At 38.8% G+C, this 22,447-nt stretch overlaps 1 protein-coding gene and 1 pseudogene across 1 annotated transcript in view; both read right to left on the bottom strand.

Moving 5' to 3' along the window:
* The window catches only part of LOC138144775 (zinc-alpha-2-glycoprotein-like), a 105,561-nt pseudogene that overhangs the window by 21,658 nt on the left and 61,456 nt on the right, over nucleotides 1-22,447 (bottom strand).
* LOC138145496 (major histocompatibility complex class I-related gene protein-like) overlaps nucleotides 10,872-22,447 on the bottom strand; it is a 50,720-nt gene continuing 39,144 nt past the window's right edge. Inside the window, 5 exon segments of the mRNA XM_069067094.1 lie at nucleotides 10,872-11,074; nucleotides 11,249-11,527; nucleotides 13,121-13,182; nucleotides 13,184-13,385; nucleotides 20,217-20,336. Of these exon segments, the coding sequence (XP_068923195.1) occupies nucleotides 10,872-11,074; nucleotides 11,249-11,527; nucleotides 13,121-13,182; nucleotides 13,184-13,385; nucleotides 20,217-20,336 (866 nt within the window).

Below are 22,447 nucleotides of genomic sequence, written 5' to 3'. Positions count from 1 at the left end.
GTGAACAATCATTCCTGAAGCCTGTGACTGTGAGGCCAACCATTTATTTTCTGATCTCAATATTGTATTGATAGATCTGTGCTAATGACTTTAGAAGATATGAGAAAAAAAAGTGTGATGGCCAGTTCCTGACTTTGAATGCAATCTTATCAATCAATGAGCATTTATTAAATTCTTACTATAAATCAGGTACTTTGCTAATGGAGGAGAAACAAAAAAAGCAAAAGTAGTACCTGCTCTCAAAGAGCTTACACTGTAAAGAGGGAGGCAATATACAGAGGTACATGGAAAAAATAGCTAGCCCACATATAGCGCCTTATGGTTTACAAAGTGATTTACTAATACTCCACTAGATCTTCACAACTAACCTGTGACATAGGTGCTGTTATTATACTCATTTTTTCAGATGAGGAAACTGGGGAAAAAAAGGTTAAGTGACTTGGCCAGGGTCACAGAGCTGATGAAGTGAGAGGTTAACTCAGGTCTTCCATATCCACTGTCCTACCTACTTGCCAGCAAAGTAAAAATGTGATAAGCTTAAGGGGGAAAATGCTCATATTAAGTTTGTTTTTGCTGTTGTGACTTTGAAAAAAATATGTTATCGTAGTTTCCGAGTATATTGTATTCCTGGATTTGCATGCTTCCTTTGACATCAGTTCATATAAGTCTATCATATTTGAGAAGAATAAATAAGTTGACTTTCAAAGAAGGCAAAGATGAGCTCTTCAAACTATATATAAATGACACCTTCAATTCTTGGTAAAATTCTACAAAGTACAGGGGTTCTCAAAAGTCTTAGTGCTATTAAGGCTTAAAACTGTGCCAAGACTTTTGTGACACCTTGTATGGTTATTTCATAAGATGTGGAAACATCCACCTCACACAGTGGATCCCTCAATAAAGCTACCTAATGTTAAAGGCATTCTCTGGATGCATTTCTACTCAAAGTGATGGTTTGTGAACCCCCACAAATGCGTTTACATTTACTAATCAGTCAGAAGACACATGTAATTCAAAACAAAGCATTTAATGAAAGTACATAGTAAGAAAAGTAGCAAGAAAACATGTTTCCCATAAAGTTGGGGCATATCTTGATACAGACATATACATAAAAACAATCAACAATGGAGAGAACACACATAGAAAGCATGTATAAGGACAAACAGAGAACATGAATGTAAAAGCACAAACATAAAGAACATGAGTGTTCAAGAACATTCACAAAGAGATGAATAGCACCTGTAATACTAACTATATGGTCATCCACATCTCCTAGTGAAATCATCATGTTGCTTCCCCAGGCTTGGTCCCTTATAGTCCTAAATGTCAAGCACTGTCTGCTGTTCTTGTCACTCTTGCCAATGGTCCTTGCCAGCCTTGTGTGGCTGCTGTTCCTGCCCCACTGATCTCCTCATCATCGCCAGTTGCTGCCCATTGAAGCTCTACCAGACATGAGGTGGTGATGCCCCTCTCTGCCTCCAGCTTCTGGCTTTAGATGGAGGCCTCAGGGGGGCTGCTACCTCTTCCTCATAAGAGGATAAATACATTCTGCCATTTCACTTTCAAATGCTTTAAGTATTTATTTAGCACCAGAAGTATTTTTCACAAAAGTTATATTAAAGAGGCAAAAACCAGTCTACCAGTCAATTGACAAGTATTTGTTAAGCACTTACTATGGTGTGTTCCAGGAACACTAAATTCTGGGGATACCAAGAAAAAGTGAAGATAGGCTCTGCCCTCAAGAAATAGCAGTTCATTAGATCACTGATAAAGGTCCACCTTATTGTTGGAGAAGTTAACATTGAGAGACATCTAGAAGCAATCACAATTTTAAATCAAGTACTCCAAGAGGGCAGGCACTGCATCTCCTGCATCATACCAAGGGCTTTCTAAATTTAGTGGTGGCTGGCCAATGAGGGTCCAGTCTTTAGAGGCAGCACATTGTACTCTGCATGGTGCCATGTGGAGGATTGCTGAGTTGTCTTCAGGGCATGCATAATGGAGGAACCTTTCCTGGATTCAGAGCAATCCTAAGCATTCTATTACTTTCCTGTTGACTTACTTCATGGGGATGAGGTCTTTTAACTGGCTACTGAGCTGTTTAGAGTAGAATATAAAAGGTTAGACTAGATGAACTCTATTTTCCTGGTACTGAGTAAGGTAAGAACTACTATGAGCTGTTAGATGGGGAACACAACGGATGGGAGCTAGTCCACAATGGTAAATGAGAACACCTCTCCTCCCCAAATCTTCAGAGTTATCCCTCCAACCCTGATGGGAACAGTCCCCATCTACCTTATGAGGTTCCAGCCTGCCAGTGCAGTGAGGGTTCAAGAGTTAAACATGGACATTAGGACTATATTTTCTTTATTAGATTGAGACTTCCTCAAAAGCATATTTTCTCTTCCTAATCAACCCTGGAATTTCTTAGGTAAATTTATTTTTACTAACATTTTGAAATGCCATTAATGTTCCTGGAACTATATTGGTTCCTGCTCTGGGCCTCTCTGAGGGCTTTCTGTTCTTCCTACAGGCTCCCTTTCCATTCCCATGCCTGCCACAAAGAAGTCAATTCTCTTTGGTGACAGAATGTCCCTTCCTGGCAATGATAGGAGGGTAGAATCCTCGTTGAGTCATCACCTACTAAGGTTAGGATAGTTGATCAGTGCCCCTTGAGGATAAAGGAGACACATATCCCATATAGACAATATTTTGACTTCAAGGTTTGAGGATAAGCACTTCCCCAACTAGAGTATTGATAAGTAGACCAGAAAATTACCTATAGGATAGAAATGGAGAGTCATGGAAAGAAAGGATCTCATTCATTCATATTCTGGATATCATCATGCTTAGTGTGATTTCCTCAACTAGAACCATGCAAGTAAGTCAAGGAGACCAGAGTAGGAAGGATGATAGAATTCCAAAATAATGACACTCTAGATCTAATGAGAGAGAAATAACACTTCTACCCAGATATCCTAAGGCAAGACAGAGTAGAATATATATACACACATACATACATATATCTATATGTATGTATATATATATATATGTATACATATATATATATGCATAACTTCAGACAAATGAGGACATAACCCCATACATTGGTAAAGGGTTTTGAAAGATTCTGAAGTGAGCTCAACCATGTTGAAACAGGTAGAAAAATCTTTCAGAATAAAGCAAGATGCTGTTGTCCTGGAAGGGGTAAGGAGAGATTTCAAAGTGAGTGGAGTGGAAAAAAAGTGGAACAGATGGATGACCAGTGGGGCAGGCTCTAGAGGGTAGAATTTTAACTGGGTCTTCCCTTCACTCTTAAGGTCAACAAACATGGTTATTTGTAATATTTTTCTTCATGCATTTTGTCCACTTTCATGACTGTTGAGTAAATCATTCCTTTTTCTACCCTCATCTGTTTTATATGATTAGACCAGACAAGCCATAAGGGAGATTTTTCTTCTGGGCTTTGGTTCTTTATGAACCTCTATCCAATGTGTTCCCTCTAATAGCAACAACAGATTTGGAAAACAAAGTTTCTAAGTGGGAGAAAAATTGTCAGAAGAGATAAAAATTCAGCAATGGTTGAAAAAAGAAGACAAATTCCATACATGCTTGAAAATAGGATATACTAGGGGTGGCTAGGTGGTGCAGAGAATAGAACACTGGCCCTGGAGTCAGGAGGACCTGAGTTCAAATCCAGACTCAGACACTTAACACACTTACTAGCTGTGTGATGTTGGGCAAGTCACTTAACCCCAACTACCCTTCCTCTCCCTCCAAAAAAAAAAGGAAAATAGGATATACTGAAAAATTTGGGGAATATAGGTCTCCCAGAAGAAAACAAACAAGCAAGCACCTACAATTATAATGCAGAAAACATAACAAAATTATCTAGGGCTTTTTAATACACACAACAAAGCACAGATTGAGAGAATTCAAAACACTCTTCCAGCTCCAAAATACAAGGTGGTTCAATTTAACAGTTTCAATGACAAACACATTTTGCAAGTGGCAGGAAAAAAAAGATGTTCAAATAGAGAGGAAAGGAAATTTCAAGAACACAGGATTATTTTGCACTCCAAAGGGAATGGAAATGTATATTGCACAAACAAGCAAAAAAAAAAAGGAGTTGATCATTTGACTTAAAAACATCTAAATAAAGATAACTCAAGACATATAACAACAATTATGAAGACAGAATTGTATATATTTGAAACATAATATATTTATGAGTCAGAATTTTATTGTCTATAAAAAGCATTTATAGTGGAAAGAGCACAGATTTTAAGTCATATCTGCCATATGAATCAAGACAACTCACTTAATTTCCCTGAGTATTAATTTTTCCACCTGTCAAATGATATAGGTAGATAACCTCTAAGTTCCCTTCCAATTCTGCCTGGATCATGGACTTAGAGCTTGGAAGAGACCTCAGAGGTCATCTAGTACAACCCTCTCATTTTACTGTAGAGGAAACTGAGGCCCAGAGAAGTGAAACTACTTGTCCAAGGTCCCACAAAGGCAGAATCAGAATTTCAATCAGTCAGGTGCTTTTATTCAATCTCACCATCCTTTCCAATCCACCATATGGACTCACAATCCTGTGATCATATTTGTTATATTGAATTATTGAATAAAATAGACCCCATGTAGTAAGTCCCAAGGCATCCATGGTTCACAGATAAGTAACCATAATCTAAGTCAACAGCAGATAAGAACAAGTTCTGTCTCGATGGTCCTATCAAGCAGGTGAACCTTTGAGAACAGACTTGGGGCAGATCATGTATCATTTGGACAAGGACTAGCCTAGCTAATTTCAGAAAGTTTCAGAATTTTTTCACCTATCCTGTTTCACTTAATGAATTCTTTGGACCACAGAAAATCATGAATACCTAAATGAAATATTCTGGAGGGATGAGATGTTCTCTGGTGGAATGAAGTTTGCTGATATAACTGCAGACATTTACAAGTATTGAACTTTTAGGAAGATTATGGTCCTAATCTTGTAAAACAAGTCAGATGCTTATCACCACTTGTAGCTGGCTTAAACACCTCCTGATCTGACAGATTCTCAGAATTTCAGAGTGAATAAGACCTCAGAGGACACCCCATATCTGAACAAATATTCTCTCAAAAACATTCCTAATCACTGTTCATCTAGTCTTTATTCAAGTACACTACAATGATAGGAAAATCAATCCTTCTTCTGGCAATACATTCTATATGTTAACAGTTTATCATGACTAACAATAATAACAATTAATAAACATTTGTCAAGTCTTTACTATGTGCCAGGCACTGGGCTAAGTACTGGGAAATAGTTTTTTAAAGGTGAAAATAGTCATTGCCGTCATGGAGTCCCTTTTCTAATGAAGAGGACTGTATGCAAATAATTTGGGAAAAGAGTGAGTGGAAAAGTACAAGGAAATGCAGAGTACAAGGAAAATAACAGATCCTAATGAACTTTAGGCTTGATGCTTTCTCTCTTCCTTTCCCAGGATCATAAGCAGTCAGAGTATTAAATTGGAAAGTCAATACTGTCCTTGCAAATGAATGAGAGGGTAGACCCTTACAATTATGCAAGCAGAGAGTGAAGCAATGCCAAGGAAGAGTGATAAAATATAAGAAAGGACTCTTGGTCTAATGAGGTCCTGGCTTACAGTTGTACTAAGATTTCTAGGAATTTTCCCAAAATTTATCACAGTATTGTTATACGGTAAATGCATATTAAAAGCTCCCTTTTCATTTCTTTATATCTCCAGCATATACCATAGTGCTTCACAATTATTATATGCTTTAAAAACATTGTTGGATTTAACAGCATATTCTGCATTCCCAGAAGATGCAAGGAACATCAACCCAAGAGTAAGCACATTTAACTTTGATATAAAATTTATGTAAGTGACAAGGAAGGGAATTCACAAATAGAGAAAATCTCTTCCCCTATCAAAAATGGGTTCAATCCCTGAAGCCTTCCTAAATGACTGATAGAATGGGAAGAATTAGGGAAAACTTAGAATGTACAGATTTGGACTGTCCATCTAAGCCCAGCCCCCTCTTAGCAAGGTGCCTGTATATTATGTCTGACTCTCTTCTCCCCATCAGATGGGTAGTCATCTAGAGTCATCATGGGCTAAGTTACTCACACAAGACTAGGTGGTCATTAAGAACAATGACTGAATCTCTTCCATCACAAGTACAGTTCCATATTCTAAGCGCTTCCTCTTTCTTTAGTTAGACTCACCTGCCTCATTCTCTCCCAGAACAAATACCCTTAGAATTAGTTGCCACAATAAGAATGACCCTCTCTTCTGCTTTCTCCTCCAGCTCACCATTCTCTTCTTCTGGACATTGTTTGGTTTCCTTGACTTCGGACCAGTTTTTGTAACCACCAGTGACTAAGTCTTGTTCCTCTGACAGTGCCTGAGGGAAATGAGGCTCCTTTATACCCCGGGGAGGCCAGCTCCTTACTCCCCTCTAATTGGCCTTGGGTCTGAGGTTCTGCCCTCCTATCATCACTATCTGGGACATCTGGTGTTAGAAAGAACCTGCCACATGCTGACAGGTATAAGAGTAGAAGTGAAATGGAGTCTGTGGTGAGGAGAGGAAACCACAGAACATAATAACCACCAGGTGTTTGGGGGAGATGCAGAGCAAGGACTGGCACAATGCCATGAGCATAGTCAGTTTTTGCAAATGTTGGATGAATTGAGTTATTTTTTGTTGTTGTCATTCAGTAATTTTTTTAGTCATATCCAACTGTCCATGACTCCATTTGAGGTTTTCTTAGCAGAGATACTTGAATGATTTGCCATTTCTTTATCCAGCTCATTTTGCATATGAGGAAACTGTGGCAAACAGGGTTAAGTGACTTGCCCAGGGTCACACAGCTCATTAATGTCAAAGGCTGGATTTGAACTCAGAAAGAAGTCTTTCTGTCTCCAGGCCCATCATTCTATCCACTGTGCCATCTAGCTGCCCCATGACTGATTTAAAAAAACACTGATTCTGACTGCATAGGTCTTCTCTCAAGAAGCTCTTAGTTTGGTGGGAGAATACAATTGAGTTTTCAGAGAGTCTATTCTCTGATGAGGAAGATAGTCCTTGTGCTAAGGAATCTTATGACCTGATGGTGGAATCATAGACCTGTGACTTAACTCTTCCTCAAAAATGGCAACCAACCTCCTTATTCATTTCATTTACCCTGGTATTCCTCCATGCCTGCAAATGTTCTCCTTCACCTCTGACTTAAAATTTCTCTGAATTTCTTCAAGATTTAAAACTCTGATTTCCCCTTCTACAGAAAGCCTTTCTCAACCCCTGCACCACTGCTACACCAATCCCTGTGTTATTACTTGACATTTATATTTTAAATATTTTGTACATAATAGTTATTTGCAAGCTACATCTCTTATTAGGATGTGAGCTCCTTGAGGAAGGAGAGAGTTTTTGGCTTCTTCTGCATCCCCAGAATTTAGTATAGTTGATGATACCTAGGAAGCTCTTAATAATTGGTTGTTATGATGAGGTAAGATGGTAAGTCTGTTGCTACGATAGATGAGTGAAGTGCTTGATGGCGGGGAGGGGGTACAAAATTTTTCTCCCTCTCTCTCTCCTACCTCTACCCCAAAAGAGCAAGCCTACTGAATACACATTCCCCCAATTGTTCTCTCTGATATACTCCCCCACCACCCCCTAACTTTCTAGTAGGACAAGATGGATTTCTATACCCCAGTGCCTGTGTATCTTATTTCCTAGTTCCATGTTTAAAAAAAAAAACAGACATTTTTTAAGCATTTGTTTTTAAAACTTTGATTTCCAGATTCTCTCCCTACTTCCCTCCTCACCCACCCCCCACTGGAAAGACAAGCAGTTCAACACAGGTTGTACATGTGTAGTTACACAAAATGTTTCCATAGTAGCTATGTTATTCCCTCCATAAGTCAAATTCAATGAGAGTAAGGTTGACCCATTCCCTTTCACCTTCCTGCTCTTCTTGTCCATTGTGACAGTTTTCTCTTGCCTTTTTTTCATGAGATAATTTGCCCTATTCTATCTCTCCCTTTCTCCTTCTCCCAATATATTCCTCTCTCACTTCTTAATTTTATTTTTAGATATCATCCCCTCATGTTCAACTCATCCTGTGCCCTCTATCTGTGTATACATGTACACACATATACACACTCACACACACATATATATATTTGTGCACACACAACTTTCTATACATGCATATATGTATGTATGCATGTATATACATACATGTGCATATATATTCCATTCAACTATCCTCATATTGAGAAAAGTCTCATGAGTTACAATTATCATTTTTCCATGTAGGAATGTAAATAGTTCAACTTTAATAAGTTCCTTGTGATTTCTTTTTCCTGTTTACCTTCTCATGCTTCTCTTGCTACTTATATTTGAAAGTCAAATTTTCTGTTCAGCTCTGGTTTTTTCATCAAAAATTCTTGAAAGTCCTCTATTTCAATTATTTTTTATAATTCACATTCAAAGTTATGATTACTATTTGTGATTTTTTTTATTTTTACTCCACCTCAGACACTACTGTTGTGACCTTGATCAATTTACCTAACCTCCCAAGTCAAATGAGATCAAATGAGATATTTGTAAAGTGCTTAGCAAGTACTTGGAATACAGAAGGTGCTTAGTAAATTCTTATTCCTTCCCCTTCCCTCCCTTCAGTTTCCTCATCTGTAAAATAGTGAAATTGGGTTCAAGCACCTTTAAGGTCCCTTAAAGTTCTAAATTTATGATCCTATGTAACCTATACTATAAAATCTACTTTTCCAGTGACATGGAAGGAATGTCTACTGGATTGACAAGTTATCCAAGCTCAGAAGAATAATTAACATGGAGGCAGGAAAGCTCAGGACCTAAAAGAACTCAGTAGACCCCAGTGATATGCTCTGCTCTGCCCCTCCCTTCATAACAACTAACAGGTAACATCTTAAACTTCACAAAGTGCTTTACACATATAATCTTTTTGACCTTCATAACAACAGAATTTTATACTTGTTAATATGCTGTTTAACACTAAGTGACCTGGACAAAGACATACTTATCATTTTGGGAGTCACAATGTTAGAAGGATAGCTTATGCACTGCATGATGGAGTCAGGATACAATAGACCAAAATATTGGGTGGATTAAAGATAAAATTCAATAGAGATAAATGTAAAGTCATATTTGGGTCTAAGATATCAGCTTCACAGGTATAGGATGTGGGAGGCATAATTAGCAGCTTTTCTGGAGAGGAAAAAAGATCCTCACTCAGCTACTTACTTGTGGTTCTTTCCACTATTCCATGCTGTTTGTAATAAAAATCAAATATAACAGGACTATTTGCGAAGTCCTATTCTTGAATTACATGAGAAATTAACTCCAAAAGTACAAGATGGAGAGTTTCTATTCTGAAAAAGAACTGACACTTTTTGCAGGCTGCATTATCAACATGAATAAGATTGCTGTCTTGAACGCTTCTCACATAGATTATAGGTGGATTTAGCAGTTTGACATGACAGTGAAAAATATCTTACTGTGAAGTACTTCTTCCTATAGAATCATGCTTTATCTGTGATCTAGGAGGATCTATGAGAACTCTATGGAGAAGATACAGAGGAAGAAGGAGAAGCTAAGCTTTTTTCTCATCAGAACTGCCCTGTTATATTTACAAAGAACCATTATGGAGAGGAGTCTGTTAGGAGCTGGCAAATAGAACAAATTTTGTAAAATTGTTTCCTGTGATTATTGAAGAGACAAATAAAAAAGATTTATTTCCTGAGTTACTAAACTTGACTCTTGCCTTAAAAACACCCCAAAATGCTTTTTGTTGGGGAACTGAAGTGAGCTGAATGATATGGGATCTCATTCTTCAGAGAAGGGAGGAGACTCATCTAGCATTATAATGAGGTTTGGTGGTAACTGGCTGTGCCAATTCATTTAATCAAAATATGGTTAATGATTTTCCTTATTTTGTTATTGCTTTCAGTTGATGGCAAATTATGTATGAGTAACTCATGGTAAAAGGTGATTTTTCTCATTATGAAGTCATTAATATTTAATGAGGGTACAACTACATTAATTATCTGAAGTTAATTGATTAATGAGAAATTGGTTGTAACTGAATTAATAGGATATGACTCATTCTTAACCCTGAGTTCTTATGTAGCTCAGGATAAAAAAACCAAATATATAGTAAAAAGGCAGGTGGCTCGTATGACATACAAGCAAGTGTAATGAGTCCCTATGATAAAGCTAATGTCATTTTTAGACTTCATTAAGAAAGCAGGAATGAGGAGGTGATAGACCCTCTATGTTCTTCCTGATCAGAACACATCTGGGGTGCCATGTTCAATTCTCAATGCTATATTTTATGAATGACATATGCAGAGAAGGACCATTCTGATTATTAAAGAACTACAAACCATGTCAATGGCTGAAGATATTGTAGATTTTTATCCTGGAGAAGAGAGGACAGAGGAGGCAGGTGATTATAATACAAGAATTTAACTAACTGCCATGTGAAAGAGATATTCAACTTGACTTTCTCATACCCAGTAAAGTAGGAGAAATTTGGTGAGCTTGCTCAGAGATGGAATAAAGCTTGATGTCAGGAGAATTTTTATAAAAGTCTAAAAGTTGAATGGACTATACTAGGAAGAAGTAAATTTGCTATCATTGGATGTTAATAAGCTGAATCTACATGTCAATTTTTCAAGAAGGTTGTATCAACTGTACTAGAGGAACAATCTGAGGTCTCCTCCACCTCTGTCTTCAAGACCCATAATTCTGTTTAAAAGAGCTTTCCTCCTAAGAACTCTGTGAAGCACAGGGGTGGTGCAACACCCTCACCCTTGTGACATCGCCTTCTCACCCCTTTCTTTCCTCATCTTGCCCTTACACTGATAGTTTTCCACCCCTTTCATCACAAATGTACCTGTTTTCTTCTTCCATATGATGAAGGCCCCAGCACAGCCCAGCACCAGAATGATGACTGTCAGGAGACCCAGAGCCATGACCCATGGCTTCTTCACAGTGGGCTTCTCAGGGACTGCAGGGTGTGAAAGGCAACCAGTAAACAAGAAGTGTTCCTGAGAGGAGAAGAAACTGGAGAGCAGGCTCAGTGAAAACCCTGCTCTGTGGAAAATAACTCAGAGAGGGAGAGGTAGTGAAAAGGCTGAAACATTCCATGCCTTGGCCAACGTATCTTGGGAAAAATACTCACCAGGATACACAGCTGGAGTCTGCAGCTTACTGTGCTCTACCACACAGGTGTACCCTGTCCCTGGATCACCAGGAGGAAGTTCCAGCGAGATTTGGAGGTAGAAGGTGGAATCAGCATTGGGCAAGGTGCCGCTGGAGCTGTCCTGCCCCCACACACCCAGCCGCCCACCATTCTCCCAATGCAGCTGGATGGAGGGAGGATAGAAGCCTGTGGCTGTGCAGTGGAAGGTGACTCTACCATCTGGAGAATCATGGCGGGACACAGAAACCTCAGGAGCCACTGAAGAGAGAAGTCAAGAGAGAAGGCATTACCTGCAAAGCTCAGCAACCTTCTGTTGTTCCCGTATCACTTCTATGCTCTCTCTCTCTCTCCCTTTCCTTCCACATTACTCTCTCCTCTCTTTCTCTACCAGTTATTAACTTTGTCAAACAATAGCTATTGTTATTTTGTCTACTGCAGAAGGCATCTGTTCCCTAGCACCAAATTCTCACATTTCCATCTCCCTCACTCCAATGCCTCTTCTCTGACATGTCAATTACAGTTGCTGGCTGCTATCTGCAGCACTGTAAGTGGAATGATCCTGTGCTCATGTATCATATGAGTTCATTTCTTCTGAGACTAGAACCTTCTAACATCCTTAAAGTTTGTGAACCCACCATCTCTGACAGTGCAACAATATTTAAATGGATGATTCTGAGGCATCCAGCTAGGTTGGACAAATTTTAGCCTGCTACTATGAAACCTGCCTTTAGATTGTGTGGGTCCCAATGCTGATTTGTTTGCATTGGCACCAGATGGCCCACTGGAGGCTTTCCTCCCCTACCTTCCTGCCAATATTTCTTTCCCTCTTATTACCTCCTTACTGTATATTGATCTTCAACCATTGTTTCCAACAAGTAAGGAGGAGAACCCAGAGCCCCACTGTAATTTGACCCTTAGGCATACCCTCTTCTTCCCACGTGTTATGGACTGGTTCTTTGTAGTCTCCCATATCTACTTTGATATGCACCCTCAGTGTGAATATGATTGTTCACAGTGCTTACTTAGATGACCAGGAAGTTACAAACTGTAATCCTTCTGGTCAGATGAGGAACCACTGGGCTTTATCAATTTCCCTTTCTCTAAGCCCTACAGCCCATGGAGCCTAGCAAAGCACACTATGAACCCTTGGGAGTTGCTGTCTGTCGTAATGGAGGATATTCTTATATGTGCTATGTTCCCCAATTAGACTGAATTCCTTGACAACAAGGGCTATTTTGCTATTCTATTTTTCCCCTCCCCCCCCAGAGTTTAACACAGTTCTTGGTACATCATAAACACTTGATAAAAGCTTTTTCTTTCTCTAATTCACTTATTCATTCATTCTTCCCTCAGACTCAAGGAATCCCTAAGCTCCTTGAAGGCTAGAGAAGTAATTTACACTTCATTGTACTCTACTCAGTCTCTAGGACAGTGCTTTGCCCAAGTAGATGCACAATAAATGTTTATCAATAGTGATAATAATTATATTACTACATCAATAACTCAACTGTTCTAATGACTTAAGAAGAGAATTTTGAATCTTTTAGTACTTAAAAGGATTCATGTTATCATCAGTGTGGGTACTCCCTCACTTGTGGCTGATTACTCTCTTTCCATATCATGGCAAATACATCCTCATTAGTTACTGTGGACTAGAAGAGTCATTAGCTGGTGACCACTCCACCATTGATAAGTATCTCCACACTTAGCTAGAGTGGTCTTCTGACAAGAGACAGTCTGTGGCAAACCCACGCTGAGTTTGCTCAGCTTGATAAGACTGACCATAGTCTGTGCTTTGTTCTCATGGCCTTAGGGAACCCTGGGAGGAAACAGGAAGAATTGGAAATTTACTATTCTTCTTCATGCTTGAGTACTGCAGAATATTCCTCATCATGTCAAAACAATATTTCTTCATAGTCTTTTCTCTCATTTTTAAACTTGTCACTTTCTGCTAAGGATTTGAATTGCTCTGCTTCAGACTTCATGACAGTCCAATGCTTAGTCTGTTCATCTGTCTTCATAAAATCTTCACCATCCATGGCAAAGTAGAGATGTCTGCCAATCTCAATGTCATTATCCATTTCACAGTCTGCAAAGAGCTGTATTGTGTGATTATCTGCAGAGAGACTTATGAGTCAGTATGATGTAGTGGAATCAGGATTGGGATCAAAGTTAGAAGGGCAAATATGAATCCAGTCTCCCATATTTTCTAACCATAAAACCTTGAATAATTCACTTAAACCCTCAAAGTTTATCATTATGATAATAACTAACATTAATATAGTACCTTAAATATTTTCAAAGCACTTTACATAAAGAATATTACTACTGCTGATCCTCACAAGCATCTTGAGAAATAAATGATAAAATTATACTCATTTTACAAATGAAGGCCTGAGGCCGAATGACTTTAAGTGATTTGCCCAGTGACTTGTCATGTAGCTAATAAGTATTTAAAGTGGCCTTCAAACAGAAATCTTCCTCATTCCAATTCTATAGCTTTCTCCAGGATACTATACTCCATACTGCCTTCTAATAGATGTAAAATGTGTGAAAAGTGTTTTGTGTGCCTTAAAGGAGTTATTACTGTTCAGCATAATTTTCCTGCTATATAATAGGGGTAAAATACTTCCTCTCTATAACTTCTTGGTTTAGTCAGAGGAAAAACTATTCATATGTGAGCCTATTATAGGTTTCTGGAAAAAAAAATCTAATGTTGTGGAGCAGATAAATTGAGTCAAAGAACAATTTGGAAAATTATTGCTTTTTGATCAATTTCAGAGGTGACCTATATATTGGGTTGAATTTTCCAGACCAAGGGGTAACCAACTATTCTCTCCTTAGGGAGAAACACCCCTCATTGACAATGGAGTACTCTAATAATATAGAATCATGTAGGACTTGGCATGAGATTGAGTCTGGGTAATTTTCTGTTATATGAATCTCTAATTACCATACCTTAATGTATTATGTCTGAATTTATACATTCATGCTGATATACTTTAAAAAATATTTTTGACATTTGGGTTTTTTAGCATTAGGAAACAAAAAAGAGAAAAGGGAAATGAAATGGGCCCTGGAACTCAGCAGCACAACCTAGTGCTTCTGACAGAAAGAAGGCAACAATGAAATGGGGATTAGATCATTTTACAGCAAATTCTGAGACTTCATAATTCTGAAAAATGTCTACCATGGGGAGTCTCTTTTATGTGCATCATCAGGAAAAAAAAACTAGGCCTGACTTCTTCACAGATGCACAGAATCTCCAAATTGGAAGGGATCTCAGAGATCAGCTAGTTAACTCTCAAGTCCTGGGGAATCCCCTCTAGCACAGTCCAACAAGGTCATCTTACTTCTGCTGGACAGCTCCAGCTGTTAGGAAATTTTCCCAAACTCTTCATTCTCTAATTTTTGACCAACTGTTCCTGGTTCTGCCCTCCATGGCCAATAAAAACATATCTATGTCACCTAGTTTTCTCCCTCTATTGTACCTGGTATTTCTTCAGTCACAGGCTTATCATCAATTCAGTATTTTTCATGTTGCTCTTAAGTTATTTGAAACATGCCCAACTCTCCCTGATCCCATTTGTGCTTTTCTTGACAAATATACTGTGGTGTTTTGCAATTTCCTTCTCCAGTTCATTTTACAAATGAGGAACTGAGGCAACAGGGTTAAGTGACTTGCCCAGGGTCACACAGCTCGTAAGTGACTGAGGTCAGATTTGAACTCATATCCTTCTGATTCCAAGGGCTAGTGATCTATCCTTTGTACCACCTAACTGTGCCACTCCATTGATTTCTTCCAGTCATTTTTCAGTCATGTCACACTCTTCATGACAACTTTTGAAGTTTACCTGGCAAATACCCTGGAGAAGTTTCTAATTTCCTCCTCCAGTCATTTTACAGATGAGGAAATAGAGGCAAGTAATATTGTCACTTGCCCAGGTTCACACAATAAGTGCTTTAGGCTGGATTTGAACTTAGGAAGATGAGTCTTCCTGACTCTTGGTCTGACATTTTATCCACCGTGCAATCTAACTGTCCTCAACTCACTTTTTATCATCCCTTATTAAATAATAATGAAGGCAGGGTACTTACCACTGAAGATATAAAGCAAAAACAGCTTCCTGAGCTTGATGAGCTTACATTTTGGGGGACAGTGTTATTAAACATTTTGTCAGCATAGAAGTGAGAGCAAGATAATATAAGAGGGTAAAGAGCAGTAAGAACTAGGCAGATCTGGAGAGATATGATGGAGTAGGTGCTATTGCATGTGAACTTTGAAGAGGACAAAGGATTCTAGGAGATAGAATAGAAGAAGGATAACATTCCAGGCATGAGCAGTGCTGTGCAAAGGTACTCAGAGAGGAGAGAGAAAAGCGAGTTTGAAGAACAGCTTGTAGGACAGATTAAATCATCTGGGACATAGTGTATGGGAGGGAGAAATATTAAATATCTGGAAAGGCAGGATGAAGCCAGACTGTAAAGGGCTTTAGAGGATCAAGTGAGTAGTTTGTATTTCATCCTAGAGTTAGGGAAAGACTGCTTCAGACTTGTGCTTTCCAAAGATGATTTTGGCTGCTGCATGGAGAACTGGTCGAACAGAGGAGAGATGAGAAACAGAGAAGGAACTTAAAAGCCTATTATCATAATTGAGGTGACATATGATGGGGGCCTGGCCCACTTTGATAGCATTTGAGTGCAGAGTGTGACTGTGGGATGGATGGGAGTGATGTTGAGAAGGTAGAGGCTGGAAGGTGGCACAATGGACTCAGGAAGAAGCAAATTCCAATAAGCCTCAGACATTAACTCACTGTGTGACCCTGGACAAGCCCTTTAATTTTTGTCTGCCTCAGTTTTCCCATTTGTAAATGGGGGTAACATTCATAACTGTGTTCCACTGCTGCTATGAAGACAAAATGAGAGATTTTAAAATGATTTAGTAAACCTATAAATGTTATTATAATTACGATTGCAATTTGACTACTAATTAATTTGGAGACCATGAGAAAATTAATGACTGCAAGAATTATGAATGAGTCCAAGATTACAAACCTTGTAGACTGGACATATGGTGAGATTCTCAGTAGCAATAGCAAGGTTGGGGGAGGGGAAAGTTTAGAAGGGAAGATAATAAATTCTGTTTTGGTCATAGGCTATAGGATAATATATTAAGAGCTTAATGGGACCTTGTAAGTTATTTAATCCTATCCCTTTTTTTATTCTTCAGAAAACTGACAGCCAAAGAATCTCCATTACTTTCCCAGTAAATGGCACAGCTGATAAATGGTTGATCTGGTATTTGAACCCAGTCTATGTGACTTCAAATCCAACTCTCTTTCCTCTACATTTTAGATTTTGAGTTCCAGATGCCCACATTAATTGAAGAATTAATTGGATAAAATCATAGATTGTATTTATCAAAGGTGCAGATGACAAATAATAGATTACAGAATCAGAATGCACAAGGATATTTAAAAAACCAAAGAACTGAGCTGTATCCATTTAAATCTTCCATTTGGGTACAAATAAATCAAATAAAAATGTAAGATAGGAGAGACAGACAGACACACTTCGGGAGTAATTGGTTTTTTTTTTAATAATGTCAGTGTTTTCCTGAACTTCAAGCTTAATATGAGTCACCAGTGTGACATAGCAGTCAAAAATGTTTGTGTGATCTTGAGATGCAATAGAAAGTACAAAGATTTTAAGAATGGGAAGGTGATAATGCCAGTATGTGGGGAACTAGGAAGCGTCATAGATGGAGTGGTGGGCTTGGAGTCAGTAAGACTCATCTTCCTGACTTCAATTCTGCCCTCAGACACTTCCTAGTTGTGCCATCCTTGGTAAGTGTTTCAATCTCCTTTCCTTATCCATGAAATCTATGATGCAGGAAGTGGCAAACTACTGATTACTTGCTCTGAGCATAAAAACCTGCTATAGAAGGAAAAAGCAAGGATATGTGACATTCCAAATGTGCCAGGAGAGAACATCCTTGGCTCTGTGTAAATTCAGGTACAGTTACAGATATCCAGCCAGGCAGCATCTGTTCCATCTCATAGCTAGACTCAGGAATAAGTGGGAAACATTCCTTTTCAAAGGAACCTCATGGGTAAACTGGGCCAGGAGAGATCCCATCTCAGACAGTGGCTAAGATTGTCCCTTCAGCCTTTACCAAATATAGACTTCCACCTGTTGACAGTACAGGATCACATTCTTCTGAGTAGCTAGTGGCAGTTTCTCTCAGACACTGATTTAATGCAGACAACTATACCCAAATTCAGACTCAAAATAAAATTTAGTTATGGTCCCAAGTGCTTTTTACTTTAAACAACAAGCCTCACCAATCACAGCTTAAAGCCAGTTATAATTATTTCTATTCTCATGGGGCTGCAATAAATAATAAAAATGTATTAGATCTTGTAATATAAGAAATTCCATTTTCCATCTTTCTTCTGAAATATAAAAGCCAATTTATAGAAATCCTTTTTAATCGTTGAAACTTCTTAACAAGTTAGGTTCATTTAAAAACTACATGTCCTTTCTCAGGCTGAATGCCCTTGCCTGGAAATAGTTTCTAGAGGATTTAACAGTTTTACAATATAAGGAAAATTTATATAAATTGTAAGCAGGAGAGACTGCTCAGAATGGGCAGAACTAGTCAGACAGGTTTTCATCCAGTTAATTTCCTCTTTTCCACATAACAATAATCAATTAACAATTATAGGTTTTAGCATTAAAACATTAGCCCAAAATAGCTTAATTAATAGTTTTATAAGTTTTTGTAAATAGCAGGTATACATATTACAATCAGGGTTAAAATAACACTACTGGTCTTACACAATTTTTCTCCTCACTTAGGTTTTACAATATACAGTGTAGAAATGCAATAGTATAAACTGATAGATGACATTAATTACATTTCCAATATTACATAGAAGAATGATTGATCTTACCAAGTGAAGAGGCTAGTTGATTTCTGACCTCATTTTCTCCTCTCTTTTTCTCATCTCCCCACTTTACAGATGAATTGAGACTCAGGGTTGTCACACAACCAGTCAGTGCAGAGTTTGGAACACACTTTCTCACTGACAAGCTTTTTCTCACTTTTCTGATTTTCTCTCTTTCATATTTCTCTTAGCTTTCTCTCTGGTTTTTCTCTTTTTGCTCTATATTCTGAGGTGTTTTCTCCCTGCTCCGTTGTTTTCCAGGAGTCCTTAGCAATATTCTTTAATTCCTTGGCAGTGTAACAAGCAAAGGGATCATTTGCAGCAAGGGAGAAACCTCTTAGATGGTACTGAAGTTGGGGCTTCATGGTACAGAGTGAACTCTATATTTCAGGGAAAAACCCTCCATTTTTCCAAAATCATCACACTCAAAGCACATTAGCAGTCTATGCTCTACCAAATAAACCTCTATAAATGCTTCCTAGTAGCAGATCCTGGTTATAGGGTGGTTGATTTGGGAGAAAAAGGGCAGTGCTCAAGTGGGGAGTGCCAGGAGATATTTGGCCTCGAGCATTGAGGAGAGGGTTTGGGAAACTTGAAGTAAAAACTCTAGGCTCTGCTTACTTAGAGGGATGGAATTCAGGGTACCTGTGGATCTAAAACTATTGCTGGTGGGAGCTAGGTCAAGTACCCCTTTACTAAACTATTTAGGCTGTGGAAAGAATATAATTTTAGGCTGAATAGCTAAGATCTAACACACTTTAGTAGCTCAGATGTATACCAGGCTTAGTATATGGGATAATGATTAACTTGTGTTTGTACCTTTGTTTCACAAGCTTCTTTTCCCTTGTCTAACTGTTCCCATGCCATTTAGAAAAAATATGCTATTCCAGGGATTTAACCTTTCAGGTAGGCAGATGACAAGCCCATGTAGCTCTGAGGTAGCTACTGTACCTTCCCCCTTTTTTCTTTTTGGATGAGGTTAACTCAAATTAACTTCACTGCAGCCCTAGCTCAGTTACAGCCAGGACAACAGGGAGAAAAAAATTTTAATGGTTCAAGCCTCTTACTGTCTCCTCAGCTCCTTCAGAGCTGGATGACAGGGGGAGGGCTCTGTATCCCTAGCTAAGAAGAACTGGGACCACAGGGAAGAGAATAACTTGTCACTGTGTCACTAGTCTGGTCAGAGTTGGATCACAGTGAGAAGGCACCATAACCTAGCCTTGTCAGAGGTAGAACTACAGGGAGGAGAATCTTAGTGGATTTTTCTTTTTGACCTTTTTGCCAAGTAAATTTTTCTTAGGTGTTCATTCCTTTAAAATTTCAGATCTACTTCAAGACTTTAAGAGAAACTGCTTCTCACATAACATAGATAATACAACTGTTTACCAGTAACAATTATGGTCTTAATTTTGGACTTTGAAATAAAAACCATTGAGTAACCAATCCGGTGACCTTAAACTTCAGTTTTTGGAGTTACACAGAACTAAATTTTTTTTGGTGCCAAATAATAACCAGAATGAATTCAATTACCTGGATCTATATTCCCAATGATGTTGCACAGTTCTCTTTCTGTGACCCAGGAAAGGGTTAAGTATTAGTCTCATTCCAAAGTGCAGCTTGGAAACTTACTTCTCTTTTATAATTGAAGTGACCCTTTTCCCTTAGATAGATTTTAGGGGAGAAATTTCCCATTCTCTCTCTGTCCATTTGTCTTTCTACTTCAAGAACTTTGGCTGGAGCTCAAGGAGTAGAAGAAGAAATGGTTTTCTGCCAACAGCCATTCCTTAAGAGATTATTAATCTCTTTCTAGCATAGGTCTTGCTGCTTGGCTGCCTTTTTTTTTAATCTTACAGGGTGGCAGATTTAGAAATTTCTTTACACAATCCCACAGACAGAATATACACAAAACAACACAACATACAGAATATACTCCAGCAGCGTTTTTGTCTCTCCGTTGATCCCTTGCCCTGAGCCTGGTCTTCTCAAGAAAGCAATACGAGTCTGGGGTCGAGGAATGTCACTCAGTGGCCACCCCCTAGAGTCAAATTGCTTTCCCAGGCTCCGGTCCAGCTGTCTTTTCATTAAGGTTACAGAGCGAGACAAAAATTCAGCAACACCTAGGGACAGACACACAGAACACATAAATAAAGGGTTAAAGGTACAGCAACAATTAAAGTTACAGCAATACTTAATTTAAAAAAGCAGGCAAATACAAAAGTTAAGGTTACAGCAACATCTAGTGACAAATACACAGAATACATAAAAAGACAAGTAAAGCAACAACAACACTTAGTAACAGTAACACAAAGTACATAACATATGGCACTCCATCAGCATCCTGACCTTGGAAGCCAGTAGGGGCCTTAACGCCACATCCAGCCTAGCCTCCTACTCTACCTGGGACTGAGGAACGTCAACTCATTGGCCATTCCCCAGGTGCTTTTACCCTTCATGAGTACTCACCTAAAAGAACACTCTTGGACCAAATTAAAAGAATTTAGAAAAAAATTTTGGGAAGGATTCAGGTTCCCGGTCTTCTCAGGAAGCAATACGAGCCTGGGGCTAAGGAACATCACTTGGTGGCCACACACCCCTAGGGCGAATTGCTTTCCCAGCCCTCCAGGGAGCCTGATCCAGCTGTCAGTCTGTGCCAAAGGCAATCTTGGTGGAACCTCCAAAATGTAGTGGACAAATGAAATGGACATGACAGACAATGCCAATTGTTTATTAACCAGCTGGTGACTGCCTCCCCAATAGGGAAGACATCATCGAGTCTTCCGTAAGATGCATTTCTATAGACCTAGGTGTTGCTAACAAACAGAGTATGTTTCTAAGGGGGTGCAGTGCCATTAGTATTGTTCCTATTGAAGTGAAGCCTTAGTATTGTTCCTAGTGAAGTCAAGTGAAACCACAATCCCTTAGCAAAGCCTTGGATACAAACATAAACAGACCTGAATCTGTGGGAATCTGTGGCATTTTTCTAGCAACACAGGTGAAACATTTCTTCATTATTGAGGCCTATTAGGTGGTTTCCAAGGAACCTAGTAGTGGTCCCCTCTAGCAGGTTTAAGGCACATTGGTGTATGATTTCTGGTGGGCACTTCAAGCCTAGAGTTTTGGCTCTGTTGTTTACTAATCTATATGACCCTGGGTAAGTCACTTTTCTGGACTTCAGTTTCCTCAGTTTACAACAAGTCAGTTGGTCATAGAAGTGCCAAACTAACTACAACAAGCCACAAGTAGCCTGTGAAACTCCAGAGATTAACTTGAACCAGATTAACATGGAATTGAGAAATATTTAACACTATAAATAAAAATTAAATACAACTTACATAATGTTAATTTGTGGTTTTCTACATCAACATATGGTCCTCCATCATTCATTACTATTTGAGTTTGATACACCTGGGTCACTAAGATTCTTCCTAAGCTGAGTGCTATGACCCCATGCCTCCATAATTGCTTGGACCTCTTTTAGCTCAGAACCCTACAAGGAATATTGTAGCAGCAAGCACCCTAAGCGTGCTCAGGGTGGCTGCCCATACAGGTTCTTGGATCTGCTTTGTTAAAGGAAAGCAACTCAAAATGGGTTAACAAGCTTACTTTAATCCGTCAGACATATATTGTTTACCTTGTTCAGGAGAAAAGGTCAGCACCCTGAACTTCAAAGTATACAGGCAGAATTATCAAGACAGAAACAGATCAAGTAGACAGATTTCCAAACTGTCCAACCATTACATCCATACCCAGTCAACATCTGGGTTTCCACATCTGGGTTTTTCAAAGCCGGGGGGGCCCTGGACAACGGCTTCCCAGAATACAGATCAAATCACAGAACACTTCTCAAAGTGAGCCCCCCAAAACAAAGCCTCACATCAGGGCTTATATATCCTTCTCCTGGCTCAGAGAATGTAACAACCTTATTGACCCACTGGCCAATCAAAAAGTATTTACTGTAAAACAAGCCTCCCATGCCAGGCTTCAGGTGCACTTTAGCCTAGGGGCAGGGAAGATCTTCCAAATTTGCATTCCCATTACATTCGGCCCCAAGATCTTTCATGCCCATAGCATAGACAATTTACTTTTGAATTAGCACTAAACATCTCTTAGGTCACATTTTCAAGGTACAGAACTAAAGTTACCAAAGTGGCCACTGGGCCTTAAACAAACACAAAGTACATAGCATTATCACTTCAGTTCAAAACAAGAGTTCAAATAAAGTTCTGGG

This window comes from Petaurus breviceps, unplaced genomic scaffold (assembly GCF_028583685.1).
Source record: "Petaurus breviceps papuanus isolate PSGF00001 unplaced genomic scaffold, PetGlider_PUasm1.0 139, whole genome shotgun sequence".
Classification (NCBI taxonomy): Eukaryota; Metazoa; Chordata; class Mammalia; order Diprotodontia; family Petauridae; genus Petaurus; species Petaurus breviceps.
The sequence above is the reverse complement of the archived record's forward strand: the minus strand, read 5'-3'. Positions and strand labels throughout refer to the sequence as shown.